This window comes from Sphaeramia orbicularis, chromosome 14 (assembly GCF_902148855.1).
Source record: "Sphaeramia orbicularis chromosome 14, fSphaOr1.1, whole genome shotgun sequence".
NCBI lineage: Eukaryota > Metazoa > Chordata > Actinopteri > Kurtiformes > Apogonidae > Sphaeramia > Sphaeramia orbicularis.
Genome location: NC_043970.1, coordinates 55,006,577 through 55,029,774, shown reverse-complemented (window position 1 = coordinate 55,029,774; position 23,198 = coordinate 55,006,577). Strand labels below are relative to the sequence as shown.

The following is a 23,198-nucleotide window of genomic DNA, read 5'->3' as shown; positions in this document are numbered from 1 at the left end:
TTGTCTGGGATTGATTTGAATAGGAGCACAGAGAAGAAGAGAAAAGAGACCACTGAACTACAACTGAACTACAACTGAACTACAACTGAACTACAACTGAACTACAACTGAACTACAACTGAACTAAAACTAAACTACAACTGAACTACAACTAAACTACAACTGAACTACAACTAAACTACAACTGAACTACAACTGAACTACAACTAAACTACAACTAAACTACAACTAAACTACAACTGAACTACAACTAAACTACAACTAAACTACAACTGAACTACAACTAAGCATTTAGAAAATAACGAAAACTAATAAAAACTATCAAACCTGCTCTAAAAACAAATTAAAACGAACTGAATTAGAGAAAAATGTCCAAACTAAATAAAACTGAACTAGAATGAAAAATCCAGAACTATTTTAACCTTGACCGACACACAAACACACAACCATCCCTGCAGAAAACATGTTGTATTTTTCCACCAGTGTCAGGTATGAGGACTGAAGCTTCAGTTCTGTAAAATCTGGTTTTGAGATTAGAACTTTTCAATAAACAGGAGGATTGTGCTTTCATGAAGCGCTGCGACCACATGCTGACAGTTCTTTAAATGAATGGCCTTCCATATTGACAAAGTCCAAACACAAGAGGCCAGCGCAGTCGGTTGATATGCAAAGTGATTCTGAATGAACACAATCCTGACCTCAAGTCATCACACAGACCCACAACAGAGCCCAGCGACTTTCTACCAATGTCTAGTCTGTTCTTTAGTAAACATAAACAGAGTCAAAGCAAACAGAGAACACACACAGAAAACAGATTCTGTTACCCAGGCCAGATGGTTCTGATCGCACAGCAATCGAAGTAAAACAAACTATCAGATGGAACCGAGGCGCCCCTTAAAAGTAACGCTGCCCTGCAGGGGGGTGGGGGGGGGGCTTTTCCTGACAGAGACACTTCAGGCAAAGCCCCCACAATAAAAGAACGCGAGCCTTCCAATCTCCCACTGGTGTCACTGTCACTTAACTCTGAACGAGCCGAGGTCAGATCTGCTTTAGTCGTTCAAAGACACGCTCTGGTTTCCGTCTCATCAGCGCAGATGGGAAACCCTGTGGCTCAAGGATGAAGATTACATTTATTTAACACATATTTCCGACAAACTTTCCTGTTTACCCGGCCGTCAACATGAGTAATCATTAGAACCTGAGAGCAGCATCATTTTCTGGAACGTATGATTGAGTTATTACCCCGTAGTGTTAAAAAAATAAGCCCAGATGAGTAGTTACATGATATTCATTGTGCTGATGTTCTCATTTGGTGTCCTTATGTGTGGACTTTTGGTTATTTTGGTTAGAGTTTAAAGCTTGTTCTTGTTTCATTGTGTTTGTTTTGGTACAAATATGATGGATAACAGTTTTCGTGCTGAGGCGCAGTCAGCTGGATGAAAACACATCCATCAAACCGACCTCTGTAAAGAGTTAACATGGACTCTGATGCCTGTGAGGCTGTGTTTGATGTGAGAATGCACATTAGATGGAGATGGGACAGTTTGTTTGATATGCTGAAAGTGAAAAACCTGGTCCTCATTATGTTTAAAGCTGAGTTTGTAATTTGGATTCATTCGCAGATCTGACACAGGACTGAGATGTGTGAAACCGAGCCATCATTAGTCCATAAAATATCTAAATATATGACAAACAACAGGATCCAACTGTTCTTATATCAGATCTGCACTAATAATCTGTAATCTCGAAGCATTTGTACCTGCTTGAACTGAACCCAGGACCTTCTGCACATGAACTTGTGTACACGTGTGTATTGATGCCTTCTGTCCTGCTGCCACCTACTGGTAACAGGTGGAACTGAACTGCTTCGAGTCCAGACCCTGAAGTGAATTAAAGAATCTGATCTGATTCCAGTCGGGTGGAGCTCACTTAAACCGTGTCCCTCAGGTGCAGAATGTGAAACTGAGACTTAACCACTTAGAACCTGCACAACCCCAGGAGCGTTGGCATAGCAACCGGTGGGAGGGTATTAACTTCACTGCTGCTTTACTCAACCTCAGTATGTGCACAAATGTGAAAATACAAAGAATTTACTGTGAGATTTTAAAAACATGCCTCATGTGTCATGAATTAAAGTGAAAAACACCTTTCAGTCAGTGTGTAAAACGAAAACTCATCACTCATAAGGATGTAAAATAAAAAAAACAAAACAAAACAGAAGATTCATGTGCAGGTTTATGATTGTACTTTACAACAGTGGTGCCTCCAGGAATAAAAGTGTGAATACACACTTTGGAAATACTCAACTACAGCTGAAAGTACAAGTCGCTGTGCAGTCATTATATCATCATTATAGCTCATGTTTCTGATCCATTTGACTGCTGTAGATGTTAAACATTTGCTCATATGTACGACTTTACAAACTATTGGTGTTCTAGTGTCCATCAGTGCATCATATTCTATAAGATCTTCATGTTTTTGCAGAGCAGCTGTTCTGTGGAACCCACATATCTCTAAAAACAGAAAAAAATAGACCTGTGTTCAGCTTCACAGCAATGCTTTGTACTGTGAAGCCAAGAGGATTTTTAAGAGTTTATTTAGACTAAGAAGATGAGAATCTCCTCAGCCTATAAAGGATCGGTCAAAACGTCAGTTCATGTTTGGAACAAACAGGTTAAATGACTTAAACATGTACCTATGGTCTCTACATTTAACTACTGAAATGAATATCTAAGCATATGACTGGAGCTTTAATATTGATTTAAAATACAGATTTGGAAATAATAATCAGACTACACAGAATTTTCTGTAGAAATTCAATATAACAGCTCTGTTTCTGTTTCTTTCTATATTTTCGTTTGTTTTTTTTATGATCACTGCTTTTCAACATTGGATGTTCCTGATTTATTAGTTGGTCACCATTGACAAAGCTGAGTTTTGCAGTTATTTATTCAAATAAAGCTTATTTCTCCAATACATATAAGTTTGCATTTAATATCTACATTAAAGTAAAACTCTTTAGTGATTTACTGATTTTTATACTTAGGCTCTAATCTGGCATATTTACTTTTTTTAAAAAATGTTAATTAATATGCATTTTTCCTCCTTTTCTTCAATAACTAACTAACTAACTAAATAAATAAATGTTCTTTCTTTCTTTCTTTCTTTCTTTCTTTCTTTCTTTCTGTCTGTCTGTCTGTCTGTCTGTCTGTCTGTCTGTCTGTCTGTCTGTCTGTCTGTCTGTCTTTCTTTCTTTCTTTCTTTCTTTCTTTCTTTCTTTCTTTCCAGATCACACATGTGGTCTGCTGCTCTCTCAGTCTGACTCTGGGCCTGTGGATCTTTCATTAAACATGCATATCTTCTTCATTGTATCGCACATCCTTCACATTTCCATTTGGATCCGTTCCCTGCCTGTCCCCCGGTGACCCCCCCAGTGACCCCCCGTCCCCCCTCCCCTCTGCGGGCTGAGGGAGGGGCTGCCCGGCTGCTTCCCTCCCGGTCCTCCGTGTTGTTTTGGTTAGCCGGATGCTAGCCCATGCTGTTTGTAGCCGGCTGGAGCGGTGATGGCTGTCCCATGAGGCGGGGAGCGGGGCTCGGTTTTCTGACTAAACGCTGAGTGAAGGACCGCGGAAATGGCCGGGGTTTTTGACATCGACCTGGATCAACCGGATGAGAATGTCTCGGACGACGAACTGGAGGACGGGGTGAGTCCGGAGCAGAGGCTAACGCCGCCGTTAGCCGGGTAGCCGCTAACGGGCCTGCGTTGCTAGCTGTGGTGCATGCACCCATTATCGGACAAACCCTTGTCTGTGGAGCTTCATCACGTTCCCGCGGAATCTGTTGGTGCCCGAAAACGCAAATTACACTGCACACCCGAGAAGTTCCACATTCGAAGTTTCCACATGAGAAGTTTCACATTTCTAAATGTTCATATTATCTTAGAATAGAAGTTGAATTTTCGAGTTAGCATAGACGCGTTCACAGTGTTCGTACATGTACGTGAACAGCCGGTGTTTTCCCAGTGGATGGAACTTTAACTAGTCACACACCAGCCACTTACTGCAGTGGTCAGCGGTCACTGTGTTTTATGGAGATTAAGCGCAAATACTCAGATGTTAAATGGTGTGTTATAGATAAGAAGTGGCCAAAAGAAAATCACAAAATACAAGAATATACACGAGAGTAACTTATGTAGTCGGCTTAGCTGCCTGTCCGATAATGGAGTCAGTGTTTGTGTCCTCCAGACTGCATGGGCATTCCACTGTCAGGACTGGAGGTGATCTGAACTCCTCACAGAAACAATACATGGGGATTCCCAGCTAATGTAATCCTGTTAATGAGTGGGAGTTTACATGGGAACGGAAGACGAACAAAATACAACACCGAAGTCTAATTAGCCGTGTTGTTTGCTAGCTCCACTGTTAGCTAACTAGCTAATGTACAGTGAAGTCAAGGATTAGAATCTATAATAACTTCTTTATTTACTTAAAGTCTGGTGCTTGGTCTTGAATATTTAGCTGCCTGTACCTATACATACTGACTACCTGAAGCAATGTTACTAATGTCAACTAAAACGTGTGTAAATGTCAGTTTTGGGGATGTTTGCTAATTACCTTTATCATTTTAGCAGAAGTAGGACCCAGTAACAGGTTATTAAAGTGCTCGCATTGTTGTGACATTATATAACTTTATTTAAAACAAACCTGTACTTAAGTTCTTTGTCCTGAGACTTTCTGTTTTCCTGTGTTTTCAGGGCCAGCTGAGTGAATACATGGACCAATGCAGTGGCTTTGAATTGTGAGTACAAGCTTTATTTTTACCAGGTCATTATTGTGACAATAAATGACAAAGCTTTGTCCCAGCAGCTCATTAGTGTAAGTTCATAAGGTTAAAGAGTCTGTAAACACAGTCAAACACCCTTTAGAGACTGGGTTTCTTATTGAATACACTATTGAATTGCAGATCAGTTTCATAGGCGATTTCCCCATGAATCTGATCTATGATCATGTGTAAACATGTAGAGTTCATGCCATAAACACGTGTTCCCTTATTTCTCACTTCCCTCTTTGTTTGCTCTTGTTTTGCCAGTAACATGGATGACTGTGAGAAGTTTGAGATTTCGGAGAACAGTGTGAACAAGGGAACGGAGCAGATCCGGCCTGAGTGCTTTGAGCTGCTCAAAGTTCTTGGAAAAGGTGGTTATGGAAAGGTGAGCATTTGTTTCCTGTCCGTGTGTGCACTTCATCTGTAATACAACATGTTTTTTTGGCTGTGAAAATGTCCTGAAGAGTAATAGTCTTTCATGGGAAGGGCATTCCCGTCATTTGTTTTCTTGGCGTGAGATCTGCTTTGTGCTCCCTCATTGCAAATGATTGCCAGTATGTGTGGGAGGACATTGTAAGTGGCTTTAAAATCGGAATGGGTGGGGAATTTTTAGTATCAAAATTACTGGAAAGAGGCTTTTGCAAGATGTGTAAACACTTGGAAGTTATCGTCTATAAAAGCTATCATTCTTTATACAAAACATCAACACAACAGAACTGTTGTTTGATGAAACACCCTGTAGCAGTTGATGGAGGGTGAGTTGTCTGGGACTAAATTAAAAAAAATAGTCTTGAAGAACCTTGTGTGCTCAGATTGGTCCATTCCACCTGTGGACCAGTGACCCAGGCCCAGATCTGACATGAACATGCATCCTGGCTGATCTCCTCACAAATGGTTGCCTCCAAGTGTGTTTGTTCATGTTGGACATTCAAATGCATCTCCACAAGAGTCTCCAGTGATCAGTAGTGATTGGAAACCACGTTCCCACTCTGTATGCAAATAAAGCCGCTCTACAGTGTAAAACATCGCCTAAGGATTCATTTGAAGTCCAACAGGCTGCCTTTGTAAGATATATGCATGAATTTCTACTAGAATATGCAAACTCTATTTATTTTATTTCCTTGTGGAGGAAAAAATGCCCTGCGGTGTTTTTATTTTCTTTACTATGGTGTTGTGGAAGTGCTGAGTTTTTCTTTGGTCTTTTCAGATTGTGAGGTTTCAGAGTCTTATAGTTGGTCTTAATATCATCAACAAAGGTCGACTTCCAATGCCACAGTAGTTAACGTTAAAGTTAAGATATTGATCGTATGGCTATAAAAGTGGTGTTTATGAGCATCCAAATGATCTGAAGGAGGAGAATGAGGAATCAGTTGAACGAGAGTCCAACTTTTGATGGCAGTTGTACAAAGAAAGAGGTTAGAAGTTGTATTTGTTGCATTCATTCATCTCATTTTATGTTAAGTTGCTGTTGGTTGTTTAGTAGATGCAGGTCGTAGCACCTTCACACAGAGATCTTTTTGGGGTTAGAACTGTTTTGATATGCTTTGGATTTTAGCTCAGGCTGCATTTGGTTTCAGAATGAGACACTAACCATCTGTGAACTTCTGAGTATGCAACATAGGACCAGCGTTTTTTTTAGCCATAAATAAATGTATTGCTCTGTTTCCTTATTGTGACAGAACAGATCCCAGAGTGTGGATACGATTTATCAGAAATAACATTGGTCTAAGCAGCTGTCAGTCTGTCCCAGGAAGCTTCCGAGTTAAGACCGATTGGACAATGTGGACATGTACGTCCTAGAGCGACTACATCTCAGTGTGTTTACACCAGGCCTTAGAGTGCCCACATGTGATCAGATCAGGCAGGATTCACATTCATACAAGGTGTGAAAAAGGCCAAGTGATGACCCTGAACTGATTTCCGGTTCCTAGTTTCCCCCACTGGACTTTATTAATTAATGGATGCAAAACCAGTACATGATGTTTGGATGAATCATCACATTATTTTAGTATTTTCCAGGAAGTGAAAATACTAATGAAGAATACCAACAAAGTTATTGTTTTGTCCCCAAATACTGCAGTATAGATGATATAAGACATATTGTATAAAGACATGTAAAGGAGTAGGTAAATTATATCAAACTGCTTTTTGTTTGAGCTAAAAAAGACTAACCAATAAAAATGATTAAAAATATATCTGTGTTAAGACTTTAAAGTTGTGCATTCACTGATAAATCTGTTGTAATCATATGAATATATTTTGGTGTTTTGGTTCTTCTGACCCGTTGGGTTGTGGAAACGTTCAGAGGTGCTCTTTTCCAAGGAAAAGAAAATGCAGATCACAGTAAATTTGGAAACATTTTTTACTTTGCCAACACTTTGCGAGACAGATGACTAAGAAGTGATTTTCTGCCACTTGGGAATTTCTCAGCAACACAAAGTATCTGTATTTTTGAAATGCAGCGTCATGTGTTTTGATGTTCTTGCTGGTTATATTTTTTGGCCCGGGCTTTAAGCTCCATGGCTCTAAAACAGATGCAAACAGTCCTTGAGGGATTACACGGGTGTATAGACAGACACTCAACACAGTCTGAATCAGGCAACAAACAGAATGAACACAGTTGTCGATGACACTTAACTCACCTCTATTTATGTGCTTTGGTGTTTTTTAAAGGTCATTTTTAGACTCTGTGACCTTTGTCAGGTTTGGTGGTTAGAAGAATACGTTACACAGGCTCTGTTCCAAATTAGAGTATGTCATGAATGTAGAACAATAACTACAATTTTCACGTGTATTTATATACCTACTGTACAAGGGGAAAAGTTTGATCTATGCAGTGAAAGAAGCATTTTTGACTGCAGTTTATACTCTTAGACAAGGTGACTAAATGTTATTGTGCTTTTTATTATAAATTTCTTTTTCCAGGTGTTTCAAGTTCGTAAGGTTTCAGGTTCCACCTCTGGGAAGATATTTGCCATGAAAGTTTTAAAGAAGGTGAGTGAATCTGCTGTGTTCAGTCCTGATTTTTTGGATGTTGATACATTACCTGTAAATGCATTTGTTGGATGTACTAGAATTTGTTTTTGTCACCATGGATCTCAGTCACGACTATAAAATGATAGGTGTTGGGAGATGTCTTCACTTCCAATGCTGGTGAAAATTTAGGGCTTGGCGCAGACAGAAATCAAGCTTGAGACACTTTATTAACATTGTGTTTAGTAATATTTATTTATGGATATTTTACAACTAATTTACCACTGTTTACAAATAGGAAGTTATTTGGAAAAGTAGGACGAACCAAAAAGAAACCCCGAAGTCTAATTTGCTGCACTGTTGCGTAGCTTCACATTACCTAGCTGACTACTGTAAAGTGAAGTTAAGGATTATAATCTATCAAAACATCTTTATTTACTTACAGTCTGATGTGCAGCCTTGATTATTTAGCTACCTGCTACCTGTCATTTGTCATTAATTAGCTGTAAATAATGGTATATGTGAATGTTGGTAAAGGAGACAAGATACCAAAATGAAATGAAACACATACATGGAATAAAACTATGATTTTTCAGATTTGTCTTTTTTTTGAGCCTTTGATAAAATATGTGACATAGGTTAATTTTTTTTAATGCATCTGTATTTATTAATGCGACTGTAAAAGTCCTGTTAGATGACAGCTTAACTCATTTTAGTCTAATAAAATAGACCAAAATGTCCCGATTAATAAGAAATTATTAGTTAATATGGAGAAATGTCACATTATTATAATTATCGTTATTATTATTTAAAAAATTGTAAAGACATTATATCTTCGAGATCGAGTTTAATGGTTTTACCCTGATTGCCGCCGCATCTCCTTGGTGTGAAGGCGATAACTAGGACATATTTGGTTGGATTTCTTCTCCTTGATAACCAACATAGTGGACCCCTAGTGGAAGAACCCTATGGATTTCAGTTTCTCTATGAGTAATATAAGTCATCCAAATGGGGGCGCTTTAGTTGAAAATCAGTTTTTTGGACATAAATTGAGCAATAATAGGCTGATTGAGATCAAATTTGGTTCATATTGATCATCTTACAAATGTCCATTTGGAGTTCTGTGGGAAAAGTTGGTTCTCTGACCATTATTCTGCCACTATCAGGTCGATGTAGCTCAAATTGAATTTATACCAATTGTCTAACAATTATCGTCGATAGATTTAGAGCTGCAACCGATTAATCGACTAGGTGCTTCAAGTCAATGCAAAAAGTCCCAATTTGATTAATCGACTCAAATTGATTGAAGGGAAATATTCTGTTGCAGTTTTCCTGAGCTGAAGCTTCTTTGTGCGTCACAATAAGCGTCCGTGTGAAACACAACAGTGGAACCAATGTTTAACAGCAGAGAAATGAAGGAAACAAAGCTTTGATTCAGGAGAATTGGGGTTGAATGATTTTTTTTTTGATCACTTTGAGTCGATCAATCGGTTGCAGCTCTAGATAGATTTATATATAATGCACAGGATTTCGGGGATTGAAGTAGCAGGATGTTTTGCTTCTCTCAACATTTTCAACATCAAACTACCCATGAGTTAGTTTACTAAAACACATTGAACACTTATTGAAAAGCTTTAGCTCATAATGTTGACAATACAAACCCAAAAGACAAAAAAACTGTATTGTTTTATCCCCACCCCATTGAAAAGTCCTTGAATGCAGCACCATGTGACGTCCACCGAGTGCCGTTTGTTCCACTCTGAACACATCTTTAACTCTGTTTTCACTGCGTCGCGGTGACAAACTGATGTGTTCAGACGTTAAGGGCAGACCACCCAAAATAAAGTCAGCGCTGAAACCTCAGACCTGCTGCTTCTGTTCGGCTTGGCCTGGTCTCTGCTGCCGACACAGAGCTGCTTCCAGACAGCTCATATTCCCCAAACGCTGAGGTTTTGGGTAATGACTGTGTTCATTGGCTTAATGAGACTTTACTCCAGCTACTGCTCTGACGTCCTGGTTCCTGCTCTGATGAAACGGGACTAGTTTTCACCCCAAACCCTGCTTTTTTTTTGTTCATTTATCTGTTTATTTCCTGTCAGGCTATGATTGTGCGTAATGCAAAGGACACAGCACACACCAAAGCTGAGCGGAACATTTTGGAGGAGGTGAAGCATCCTTTCATCGTGGACCTCATCTACGCCTTCCAGACGGGGGGAAAGTTGTACCTCATCCTGGAGTATCTGAGCGGTGAGCGTCGCCTTCCCAACCAAACACACACTTCGACTGTTAGAAACATCCACCGAGCGTCCGTCATCGCCTCTCGCAGTGAAAATACGGGTGTCTATTTCACATGTGGACTCTGGTTTTGTGTGTCCTTGTTGCTGCAGGTGGGGAACTGTTTATGCAACTGGAACGAGAGGGCATCTTCATGGAGGACACGGCGTGGTAAATCAGTTTGTCTCCAGCTCTGGTCACTGACAGGGACGCGTGAAGAACAAAAAATGGAATAAAGTCCAAATAAATGCCCCGATGTGTCACGCTAGAATCCTCCAACAGCGTGAGGAACAGGGACAACTCAAAGTACTTGTTCTATTGTTTTCTAAACACAGCCTGTGATGATTGCATGGACCAGGGTGTTCCGCAAATAAAGACTTCTAAAGTTACCGGAATAAGCTGCATGAGTAGAACACAGCATTTATATAACAGAGGAGCTGCCACATTAAAGGGACATTATGAGGGTGTACATGTTATGAATACCTGAAATCAGTGACCGGTAGCAGAGAAACACATATGAATTTAAAAGAAAACTTGCTAACTTGGATCTGAGTTGTGCTTTTTTTTGTGTTTTCAGTTTCTACTTGGCTGAAATCTCAATGGCGTTGGGGCACCTGCACCAGAAAGGCATCATCTACAGAGACCTGAAACCTGAAAACATCATGCTCAACAACAACGGTACCGTGGAGGAAACCTGTATAAATATTGTTCACAGAGAAACTAGACAGTCAGTCTGTTTACGTGACACTTAAAAAAACTAATTATTGCATTAATCTGACTAAAACTGGACTTTAGAAATACATGTAAATATGAAATCGAAAGTTTAAATAGATAATGTGGTTAAAGTAGATCAGCTAGTGCATGTAAACAGACCAGTCAGACTGGACCCAGACCAGGTGTTATGACCTAAATCCTAAAATGGAGGTCGAGTAGCATTCATCTCATCTGTACGAAAAGTATGATGATACAAATTTACAACGTCCACTGTGGTTCCAGTTTACCCTCTGGGTTGATGATTTGGTTGACTGTTCTGTCTGTGACGGCGTAGTTTAACAAGCTGAAAGAGTGAATATCACCACCTGTCGAAGCAGAAGAGACATGATTTCAACAACAAATCGATTTCACTCCTCTGCGTGTAGACCAAGACGACAGAACAATTGAACATTTTAGACCATTTTAGAGGGATGTCAAACTCATTTTAGTTCAGGGGCCACTTACAACCCACTATGATCTCTAGGGAGCAGGACTAGTAAAATAATAACAGTGAAAAAATAACAGTACATTATGAAAATCTACAAAATAATGTGAATATGAACAGCCTGAAATGTCTAAAGAAAAATAGGTCAAATTTTTTCAATATTCTGCCTCAGTTTATCATTTACACATGTACATTACAATTTACTGATCACAGTGGATCTACGAATACGTAAAACATTTAATAACAGTCAGAATATTGGTACAGTTGTGCTTATTTTTCTTAAGACATTTGAGGTTCATGTTTGTTCAGGTTATTCACATTTTTTGTGAAAGTACAGTTTGTAAATTTAGACATTGCAATTTAATTATATTTTTTTACACTAAAAGAAAAAAAAATTGGGGTTGTCATTATTTATAGGTTATTATGTTATTGTTTCACTGGTCTGACCCACCTGAGATGATATTGCTTTGAATCAAGGTTACTTTATTTATACCTGCGGGTAGATTTGTTTTGCAGAGAAAATGATTGCATTTGGCATTCCATTTCCAAACACACATTGAACCTGACGGGCAGGTACTCGATCGAGTGTCAAGACAAAAATGTGCTCAGTGTTCTGCCATTCACCAGTATACCAGCAAGGATAAGTAAAAAGATAAGTAAATAAGATCAAGATAAATAAAAATAAAACACAATGAAATAAAAAAACCTTTGGGAAATAAAATAGGAATGTGCAACCTGAACTAAAATGATTTTAACATCAATGATTGTTAATATCTTCAGCGAAATTTTTGCATTTTATAAATTCATCCCACCACGTGCCAGATCGAACCCTTTCGAACCCCAGTTTTGACCCGAGGGCCGTATGTTTGACACTCCTGGTCCAGTCAAACTACAGTTGTTGCTTGACTAGATGTGCATGTAAACACACCGACATAGAACGTTGTTTTCATTTTCTGACTTCGTCTCCCTCTACAACCTTCCAGGACACGTGAAACTGACAGACTTTGGTCTATGCAAAGAGTCCATCCACGATGGAACCGTGACCCACACCTTCTGTGGAACCATCGAATACATGTACGTCACACAGGGCTGGTCTCATTTCAGTGCCTTCTGTCCGCTGTGTTATGCTGCTGCTGTATCATGTTCTCCTTCATGTCGTCCTCAGGGCTCCAGAGATCCTGATGCGTAGCGGACACAACCGAGCGGTGGACTGGTGGAGTCTGGGAGCGCTCATGTATGACATGCTGACAGGAGCAGTAAGTCCACAGCAATCAATACCAAAGGAAGCAAACATGTTGAACACAGCACCACCGCTGACAACAACCACATTCACATCCACACTTCAGCACATTATTACTACAATGTTCCATAAAACCTCAAGGAATCTAGTGTCATTCAGTTGGTTTTTTCAATTCAGAAGATGTAAACCATGCACCATGGTCATGGAGTAATCTGCAAAAAACTCTTCAACTACAAACATTCATTTCTGTTAATGATTTTAGAAGTATCATGGAGAATACAGTGAAGGAGAAATGTCACTGTTTTTCTTGAGGCCATTATGGTTGAATAATTGTTATTCTTTTATTGTTCATTGTGTATCATGCATGTGTTTTATATAGTTTTGTGTATGTATGGCTGATACCTTGGCCAGGTCTACCTTGCAAAAGAGATTTCTAATCTCAGTGGGACTTCTTGGTTAAATAAAGATAAAAAAAAAAGATCATCCAGATCCACGTTCATGGAAGGAATCTGTGCATCCTTAAAAGTCAGAGCAGAGTTGGGGTATTTTAGAAGAAGAGGGGTCATTCAGTTAGCAAAGAAATAAAAGAGTGAGTCTCAAAACAAAGAAGAACAGAGAAAAAAAGACATGCGTGACAAATTCCTCAAATCTGGACATGATTCATGTAGAAGTTTCTCATAATTACCTCCACCAAAGAACGGCGGAGGTTATGTTTTCATTGGGGTTTGTTTGTTAGAAAGATAACTCAAAAATTATGGACAAATTTGGATGAAATTTTCAGGAAATGTTGATACTGGCACAAAAAACATGATTAAATTTTGGTGGGGGGGACTGATCTGCCTTGGCGGAGGTCTGCACTCTCTGAGTGCTTTTCTAATTTGTTTCTGTTTTTCTCTCTCAGCCTCCGTTCACTGGTGAAAACCGAAAGAAGACGATTGATAAAATCTTGAAATGCAAACTCAGCCTTCCACCTTACCTCACACAGGAAGCCAGAGACCTCCTGAAGAAGGTGAGCACTTAAAGTTCTTGCACTAGTTCAAGGGTGTCAAACGTACGGCCCACAGGCCAAAATGGACCTAATCTGGCCTGTGGGATGAATTTGTGGAATGCAGAAACTACACTGAAGATATTAACCATCATTTTAGTTCAGGTTCCACATTCAGACCAATATGATCTAAGGTGGATCAGACCAGTAAAATACTATCATAATAACCTGTAAATAAGGACAACTGCAAATTTTGTCTTTGTTATAGTGTAAAAAAAACTAAAATTTTATGAAAATATTTACATTTACAAACTATCCTTTTGTAGACAGTGTGAATAACCTGAACAAATATGAACAACCTGAAATGTCTTAAGTGTAATTGTACCAATTTTCTGCCTGTTATTAAATGTTTTGTGTATTTGTAGATCCAGTCATCTGTAAGTTGTAATGTACATGTGTAAATGATAAACTGAGGTATAATATTGTTAAAATTGCACTTTTTTTGTCAAGAAATTCCAAGTTGTTCATGTTATTCACAATTTTTAAAGGATACTTCACAGAAGTAAACATTTTCATCATGTAATTTTACGTTTTCCACTTTAAAACATAGAGAAAGGTTTGGAGTTGACATTTATTGGTAATTGTCATTATTCTATACTGACAGTCAATAGAAACTTTGAGGTGTAAATGTCTGCATATTTCTACTTGTAGGGGGGTGTAATTACTCCTTGTGTATTTCTTGCTGTCTTAGTGCTGGGGTAGTTCAGATAATGATCAGTTGTCATGTTGTCACTGTTCATTGCACATGGGTTGGTCTCTTTGCAAAAGTGGACCAAATACACACTGAGCAGTACTCAGTGGGTCTGTGCATAATTTGAGGATTGGTTTGGAAGGCCTATATAAAGGCCCAAAAAAGGACACCACTGTTAGTCCGGTGAACGGCATCATGCTACGTCTGTCACCTGAACAACGTCTGCGGGTTGGCACTGGGTATGGTGGAGGCCGCTTTGAGCTACGCTGTCTGTGAAAAGTGCTCTATAAATAAAATGTACTTAGTTACTTACTTACTTATTCACTGATATAGCCAGGCCTATGGATGGGCTGTTCCCAACCCACAATCAGAAACCTGGTTGAACGCCACAACTACCACAGGCTCTGTTGAGCATAGACCAGGGAGAGAGAGAGGGACGACTGCCGACCAGGACCACTACTGTTGGGACTGTGTGTTTGGCAGGTGCCATTTTCTTTTAAGTTTTGTGTTTTGAAATTCTTCTTGAAACTTTAGATTTTTGTTTCTGTATGCCAATATCCCAAACAAATGATTCATATGAAAAAATTCCAGTTTAGGGTTTCAAAATAAAAATTATCTCGAAAAATATGGTCTCAAAGTTTTCATTGACTGTGGGTGTACATATTGGACTGTATGTGGCCCCTGAACTAAAAGGAGTTTGACACCTCCGCTCTAGTTGAATCTCAAACCGACAGCAGCAGAACGAACTCATCCATGTGTGAATCTTTTCTGTTTCAGTTGCTGAAACGAAACGCCTCGCTGCGACTGGGAGCTGGTCCAGGAGACTCAGCTGAGGTCCAGGTAAAAACACTGAAACACTGTTGAGTTTTTGGATCACTGCTTCACTTTAGGACAGATTCATCATCCTGCTCCTGCTCCTCAGGCTCACCCGTTCTTCAGACATATAAACTGGGACGACCTCCTCGCCCGTAAAGTCGAGCCTCCGTTTAAACCCTTTCTGGTGAGTTGGTCTTTTAACGTCCGCTTCCTCTGCTGTGTTGTCAGGTCAATCGCTCACTCACCTGCTTCTTCCTCTCCACAGCAATCTGCAGATGACGTCAGTCAGTTTGACTCCAAGTTCACCAGCCAGACGCCGGTGGACAGCCCCGACGACTCCACGCTCAGCGAGAGCGCCAATCAAGTCTTCCTGGTAGGTCATGAATTCATGCTGCCTTCAGGTGCTGTCGGGAAGATGCTCCTTTACATTTGGGAATTTGAAATTACAACTGCGTTGTGTTCAAGTGCTTTTCTTGTCATAGTGAAATGAAAAATGGCTGACCAACAATTTATTGTGACGTGCTACTTGTTCTGGACATGTTAATTTATCTGATACAGCAATTTATTTTTGTAATTTTTAGCAAAAAGTTTTATTCACAGTTTTGAGAATTTTAGATTTTTGGGTTTTTGATGAATTTTTGAAATATTTTATATTTGTCTTTATTTATAATGGTCTATATTTTGATGGTTTATAACATGGAAATGGTTACAGATATTGATATCGTTAGTACTGAGCACTGATTGGAAGTTATATGTGGACTTTAATTTAATTAGATGAGTGAACCTCCAGTGAATGCGACAGAACCTGACAACCTTGCATATTCTAGTTCTTCATAGAACATGCCGATGAGATACAGGGACATTGGTCCTATTTTTTATTTTTTGCGAATTGTGTATACTATAAATATGTAAAATCATCAGCTAACTGCAGCAGAACGTTAATAAAAGCATTGTTTATCATTGGCCGTGAATCCCTCGTTGGTCTCCGCCATGTTGAAAAGGTCAAAGGTTATTTTCATCTCAGCAGCTTGTGGATCAAAATTTTTTCCCCCAGTTCTCCAGTGGAAAATATAACGTGAGGGGGCATTCATGTGCAATTTTTGAGTTTGCAACTAGTATTTACCATAATTCCCATAGCATGTGAAGGCAGCATTATAAGCTGTGGATGTGTTGTTCTGCTGATCAAGGGTTCGGTAGTTTTGCTTTTGTCATCAGTTCTTTTCACACTGTAATCAGTTTTTCATTGACAGTTAAAATTTTGTTAATCTTCTTTGAACTTGAATATTGGTTTGTTTCCCAAACTTTCGGTCATCTAAAAGTAAAGACAGAAGGTTTCAATTGAGCACGATGACATTTGTTCTGGTCCTTGTCCGTTTGTGTCTAGTCTGCAAACAAACATACAAAAACAGACAAGCTCTGGGCCAAAGGTTTTTTTTTTTTTTTTGCCTTTTCAACAACTATGCCTTACGAGAATCAGCTAATGCATCCCATCTGGTTGAGTCCTGGTCCTTTTCCTGGAAGCTTCACTCACTGTTTCACCACATTGCATGATCTGGTTTACTCAGCGTTTCATTGCTCATCATCAGCTGTGGGTTGTTTTTGGAACGAGGTACCACTCAGATGCCTCCTTTTGTTTCTGTCCCCCCACTTCTTCCGCAGGGTTTCACATATGTAGCCCCATCTGTGCTGGAAAACGTCAAAGAGAAGTTCTCCTTTGAGCCAAAGGTCCGCTCACCACGGAAGTTCCCAGGAAGCCCCAGAACACCTGTGAGGTAAAAGAGTTTCCGCTGGTTCATCTGGTTCTTTTTAAGGCCGCCGGTCACTGCTCCGTTTATAAAAGGCCTTTGTCAGAAGAGTTCGTTTCCCAAGTAGCCGTGGGTAGAACTGTCCATTTGTTTGTACAATAGAGACATTAGATACTTAGTGTGAGTTTTTACTAGACATCCTCTGTAAACAGGATGAATTAGGAGCATCTTGGACCAAAGTTCGAACAAATGATCAAAATATTATCACAGTGTGGCTGAGTGTAAAGAAAAGTTTTATAAATCGTGTTTTTTGACACAAGGGAACAGACCACTTTATGGATTCTGGATGCTTTTACGTCTCTTTTCGTTGTTGCTAAACAATATGAAAAATAGAAGATGAAAATAATGACAACAATGTAAAAGACAAACCAGATCAAACATTAACTCCAAATAAAGAAAATTAAACTGTAATTTGAGTTCTTATTCAACAAGAAAACATTCAAATATTTTTGGTGTTTCAGCTGAGGATGTACCTAAAGAAAAATAGGTCATAAATGTAAAAATCTGTCACAATTGCAGTAATTATTGTTTGATCCCTCAGCACATATGGCCGAGTGCAGGTAAGAAAAGCTCTACAAATCATGTTTTTTTGGGGTTTTTTTGAGACACAAGGGAACAGACCAGGGTTTGACTGGTTTTCTAGGAACAAATATTGGATCCAAACTTCTGCGTTTATGGTTATTGAATATTCCCAGATTTCCTCCTCGAACCCTCGACTTAAAAGTTCAGCTCGATGCAAAACTCTTGACTCTTCGTTTCTTTTCATTGTCAGTTTCAGGGATGATTTCGACCACTTTGTCATGGGAACACATTTTTGAACATCTACTCATTCGTTGCCACTTCATTCTTTATATCTCCTCATGTTTACACCGTACGTTGTGTGAACCTCTATCATTCTGTTTTGTCTGTAAAAGAAACTAAAAAACCACAAGGGCCTGACTTAAATAGTCTGACCCGACTCAGAGGTCTACAACAGATGATTCCAATCTTAGATTTTCAGGAGGTCCAAACGTTTTTCTAAATCTAAGAGACTTTAATTATTACTGTGTGTGTGTGGATGTGTTCCAAATATCTGTTCATGGTCTAATTATTTTAACTAATAATCTGTATTGATATTGGTCTTGAAAAACACGTTGATTAACCTGTAGTACAGACACCAGGGAAAACAAATGGAAAAGACTGTTTCCATATGGGTCAGAATACGTGGGATGTCCAGATTTTGCGTTGCTTTTCAGAGGGTTTAGGCTCCGTTAGTTCATTTCACTTTGTCGATTACCCATAGTATTCATGAAATAAATCTTCCAAGGCTGATTTATCGAAGTTATAGAAGCATTTAGTTTAGATTTTGGAAGGCGGGAAGATGTGTTGGAGAGTTTTAGCACCCCTATTCAAGAACATTTTGTGTTTAGTCATAAAAAGAAATGTATAATTGTATATTTTGACTCATTACTGCAGGGTTGTCAAACTCATTTTAGTTCAGGGGCCACCTATTACCCACTCTAATCTTAGGCCCGGACCAATAAAATGATCCCAGGTATAATAACCTATAAATAATAATCCAATTTTCTCTTTGTTTCAGTGTAAAAAAAAAACCAATTGCATTATAAAAGTGTGAATAACCTGAACAACTATGTTTAGCCAGGAAATTTATTAAGAAAAATATGTGCAATATCAACAATATAATGTTTCAGCTGATTATTAACACAGTTTACAGATCACAGTGGATCTACAAATACACCAAACATTTAGGAACAGGCAGAATAGTAGTAAAATTCAACTTCTTTCTCTCAAGACGTTTCAGGTTAATATTCATTCATGTTATTCACATTTTACTGTGAAAGGATAATTTCTAAATGTAAATATTTTCATAATGTAATTTGACTTTTTTCATATTAAACCAAGAAAAAAAACAGGAGTTGTCATTATTTCTAGGTTGTTTTACTCTTATTTTACTTGAGATCACATTAGCCTGTGTGTGGACCTGAACTAAAACCAGTTCAGCATCCTTGACTGTTAATACGTCCAGTCTAATTCTGCACTGATGGGCCAGATTGGACTCTTCGGTGGGCCAGTTTTAGCCCACGGGCCGTATGTTTGACACCCCTGCATTACTGTTACCATGTCTGTCTGTAAAACATGGAAAACAGTTTGAAAAAGATTAAAAACAGAACATACTTAAGAAGTCTGCAACAGACCAACTTTAACTATTAGATCAGAGAATAGTAGTAGTAGTAGTTTTATTTCAAGCTCATAGAATCATCAGATAAAGAATCATACAACATGGTCAAAAAAATAATTTTTTTGTGCTCGAAAAGGAGTGGGCAGAAGTATAACTTATTGACTCCACCCCCTTTTTACAAACTCATCAAACTAGATCCGCTTCCTTTGCTTTCTTAACACACATTTTCTTCTGTATATTTTTACAATAACACAAAACATCCATACAAACACTTTTTTAGTCACCTCACACACAATCAGATTTGCATAGTCAACCTTTTTTAATATAAACTATAATATTTATATGCACTTTAAATATTTACTCTAAATACAATGATCAATAAATGTGATAATATCTTCTTATCATGAAAACCAATTAACTACAATAATATCTTATTTTATGCATACTTCTATAATGTTCTATATTTTATTATTATAGTGGATTTATACATCCTTTTCAATGCACAAATTGAAGAAGCCATTTTTAAGTGTTGCTCCAGATTATTCCACATGGACTCCTCTAACAGAGATGCACACAGTTACTGTTGATTCTCCTCATTTTCTGTTTATCTGCCTTCGATGCTGTTGCGTCTGCGAAGAAAAACCCAGATTCTGACATTTTTACATATTCATCCAAAGCTGTTTCTTCCTGTCACCGTCTTCCACAGTCCGGTGAAGTTTGCGGGAGGCGACTGCTGGCCCCGGGGTCCCACGCTGACCGGGAGCTCCTCTCTGCTCTCTCCCGGTGTCTCCATGGAAACACCCATGGAGGTGTCATCGGTGGAGCACATGGACACTAGCGGCGTCGGCGGCAGCTCCGAGGCGTCGGCGCCTCTTCCCATCCGCCAGCCGTCAGGCATCAACGCCTACAAAAAGCAGGCGTACCCTTTGAACTCGAAGCGTCCGGAGCATCTACGAATGAACCTATGACGCTCGGCGCACCTTCCAGCACTAGGACTCTTCCAATTCCTCCTCTTCTTCCTTTTTTCTTTTTCCTTTCAGAGACTAGTAGATTTTTTTTTTTTCTTAAAGAACTGACACTGTCAACGCTGATCACCAGCTCTTCCAGCAGCGCCTTCTCCTCGTCTCTTCGCCTCTCGATTGGTCTCGGCTCCGCCCGCCGCCTCCAGGACCGCGGACCATGGTCAGTCAGGAATGTAGGTGCCGTGGAATGAAAGACGGCAGCGGGGGCGTGGTCTATACCGCCTGCTTTTGGTGACCTCTACTGGCATTATCATGTGATTTATTGGTGCTCTTTGTCCGTCAGTCTGGACGATGTTACTTCTCATGTTTACGACTAGTTGCTTCCATCGTAAGGAGACAGATGGTTGTGTTGAAAATGGATTTGGGTCAGGGGGCTGTTGGCTTCCTTCCCCCCAAGATGCCACTTTTTAATTACTCTTTTCACCTCGTGTTTGAAGGTTGTGCTGTTGGTTTGTACAGTTACTGGACATCAGTCCCACAGTGAACACTAGGGCTGTGTATCGGCAAGAATCTGGTGATACCATACAAACCACAATACTAGGATCACCATACAATATATCACTATACTGTTAAAAAGGCCAGGTTTTTTTTTTTGTTACTTTTTTTTTTTTAAATGATTATTTCCTTGAAGAATTGAATTCCAGCAGAAATCTGCACAAATACTAAACACATTTTTATTTGATCCCAACAGGATCTAATGTTCTATCAGCAAATGTTCCAACTGTGTTCAAACTGAAATTCTGTTTTCCAGACATTCCAGTTTCAGATCCTGTTCAAATGTTCAGATTCTATTGGTTCACAACTAACATCAGAACAGGATTTGAGTTCAATCCCAACAAAGGAACCAACATTATTGAATAAAAGAGTGTGAAAGAAGAATAAATAAAATATAAACAAAAAAAACCAAAAATGAACCTCCACAATATCTGCATTTGAATAAATACCTAAAAATATCCATAGAGTACTTTTTAATATCAATACAGTATTGTGAAATGAAATATCATGATATATTGCAAAAACAGTATTTTCTTATTGTTCACTAGGGCTGTAAGAAAATATCGATTCTGCAATGTATCGTGATACTTCATTTCACAATACTGTATCGATATTTTTAGGTATTTATTCAAATGCAGATATTATGGAGGTTCATTTTTGTTTTTGTTTTTTTTATTTATTATTTCACACTATTTTATTCAATAATGTTGGTTCCTTTGTTTGGATTGAACTCAAATCCTGTTCTGATGTTAGTTGTGAACTAATAGAATCTGAACATTTGAACAGGATCTGAAACTGGAATGTCTGTAAAATATGATATAAGTTTGAACACAGGAACATTTTGTGATAGAACATTAGATCCTGTTCTGATCAAATTAAAATGTGTTCAGTATTTGTGCAGATTTCTGCTGTAATTCAATTTTTCCAGGAAATAATCTTTTAAAAAATGAAACAAAACCAATAAAAAATTACCTTTTTAACAGTATCATGATATATTGTGATGTATCGTATCGCCAGATTCTTGCTGATACACAGCCCTAGTGAACACACAGTAGTGGTGGTGGATGCAGGGGAAAACCCTCCTGTTGCCTTTGTTACTGGAGTGCGTGGTGGGGAGTGAGTGGAGTGTGACTTACGGAAAAGCAGCTATAAACAGAAGTGGAATTTCAGCTGAGTGCATCACTTGACCACAATCGATAGCGAGTGCAGGCACTGCTGTTATTGGTGGGAGTCTGTGGGGTTTGTCCATGGACACTGTGCAGTTTCTTTGTGCTGAATGTAAACAGACTCTAATGCCTTTTTGTGCGTCACTCCAACCTCTGTAGCGTTATTCTTTAACCCATCGTTTTCAACACACTGAGTCCACATCATCCAAAATGTGCAAAGCCAGCGTAGATACCGCTGCTGCTTTCTGGATTCTGGATGCTTTTTTACATCTCTTCTACCTGCTTTGTGTTTCGCATCGTGTGTTGTCGGTCACAGACTCTTAATGTTGGAGGAACAGACTCATGGAAATGGACCGGGTTAAACCTATGAAGAAAACATGCAAGAACCAGAACACCTTCATCCAGATATTTACCAGTTTAACAAGAACGTTCTAATGCACTCATCTTTAGTTTTACTCATTACATTGCATTTTTATGAACATGAAGTAGGAAGTTTTATTTCCTTGAAGAATTGAATTACACCAGAAATCTGCACAAATCCTAAACACATTTGTATTTGATCCCAACAGGATCTAATGTTCTATCAGCAAATGTTCAAACTGTGTTCAAACTGAAATTCTGTTTTACAGACATTCCAGTTTCAGATCCTGTTCAAATGTTCAGATTCTATTAGTTCACAACTAACATCAGAACAGGATTTGAGTTCAATCCAAACAAAGGAACCAACATTATTGAACAAAAGAGTGTGAAATAAGAAGAAATAAAATATAAACAAAAAAGAAAAACAAAAATTAACCTCCGCCATATCTGCATTTGAATAAATACCTAAAAATATCCATACAGTACTTTTTAATATCGATGCAGTATTGTGAAATGAAATATCATGATATACTGCAGAACCGATATTTTCTTACAGCCCTAATAATAAGTAAACTGATGTCATTTCACACTGATGTAGAAAATTAACCCACAATATGACGTTTATAAAAGCTGCTGTGTTGCTTCTGTCGAGCCACAAGCACAGGAAACATTTTAATATCAGTTTATCCATAATTATTCTGACAAACATCAAATCTTTATTTCTTTCAGTTTAAAGGATTTTTGATGCGAGGTAACGTTTATGATTTTAAACTAAAAAAGATGAAATGAGATATAAAAGACACAGCAAAACAACAATATAAAAAACATAAGATGTTACTAATACAATGTAAAATGAACCAGATCAAACATTAACTCCAAATAAAGAAAATTAAACTGGAATTTGAGTTTTTATTCAACAACAAAACACTAGAGAAGGAAAAAAAAAACAAAAAAAACAACAAAACACTCAAATATTTTGGTGTTTGAGAGAATATGACTAAAAAAAATATATCATGAATCTAAAGATCTATACAATTGTAGTAATTAGTGTTTTATCACCCAGCATCTGAATCTTAACAGCGATCAGTCATTTAAACGTATATTTTTAAT

General features: G+C 38.5%; 1 protein-coding gene across 1 annotated transcript; it reads left to right on the top strand.

Annotated features, from left to right (window-relative positions):
- Positions 1 to 3,485: 3,485 nt before the first annotated feature.
- LOC115433572 (ribosomal protein S6 kinase beta-1-like) lies at positions 3,486 to 22,340 on the top strand. The gene is made up of 16 exons (XM_030155052.1): positions 3,486 to 3,704; positions 4,754 to 4,797; positions 5,089 to 5,209; positions 7,750 to 7,818; positions 9,897 to 10,044; positions 10,185 to 10,242; positions 10,649 to 10,749; positions 12,253 to 12,343; positions 12,435 to 12,525; positions 13,411 to 13,518; positions 15,023 to 15,085; positions 15,168 to 15,245; positions 15,327 to 15,434; positions 16,721 to 16,833; positions 19,752 to 20,564; positions 21,618 to 22,340. The coding sequence occupies exons 1-15, from the start codon at positions 3,633 to 3,635 to the stop codon at positions 20,011 to 20,013; spliced, it is 1,527 nt and encodes a 508-aa protein (XP_030010912.1). The 5' UTR covers positions 3,486 to 3,632; the 3' UTR covers positions 20,014 to 20,564; positions 21,618 to 22,340.
- The last annotated feature ends 858 nt before the right edge of the window (positions 22,341 to 23,198 follow it).

Excerpts from the sequence above, each read along its gene's own strand:
- LOC115433572 (XM_030155052.1), top strand. The coding sequence starts at position 3,633 with ATGGCCGGGGTTTTTGACATCGACCTGGATCAACCGGATGAGAATGTC. Across the intron at positions 15,246-15,326 it reads CTCCGTTTAAACCCTTTCTG|CAATCTGCAGATGACGTCAG; the intron begins GTGAGTTGGTCT and ends TCCTCTCCACAG. Across the intron at positions 16,834-19,751 it reads AGCCCCAGAACACCTGTGAG|TCCGGTGAAGTTTGCGGGAG; the intron begins GTAAAAGAGTTT and ends CGTCTTCCACAG.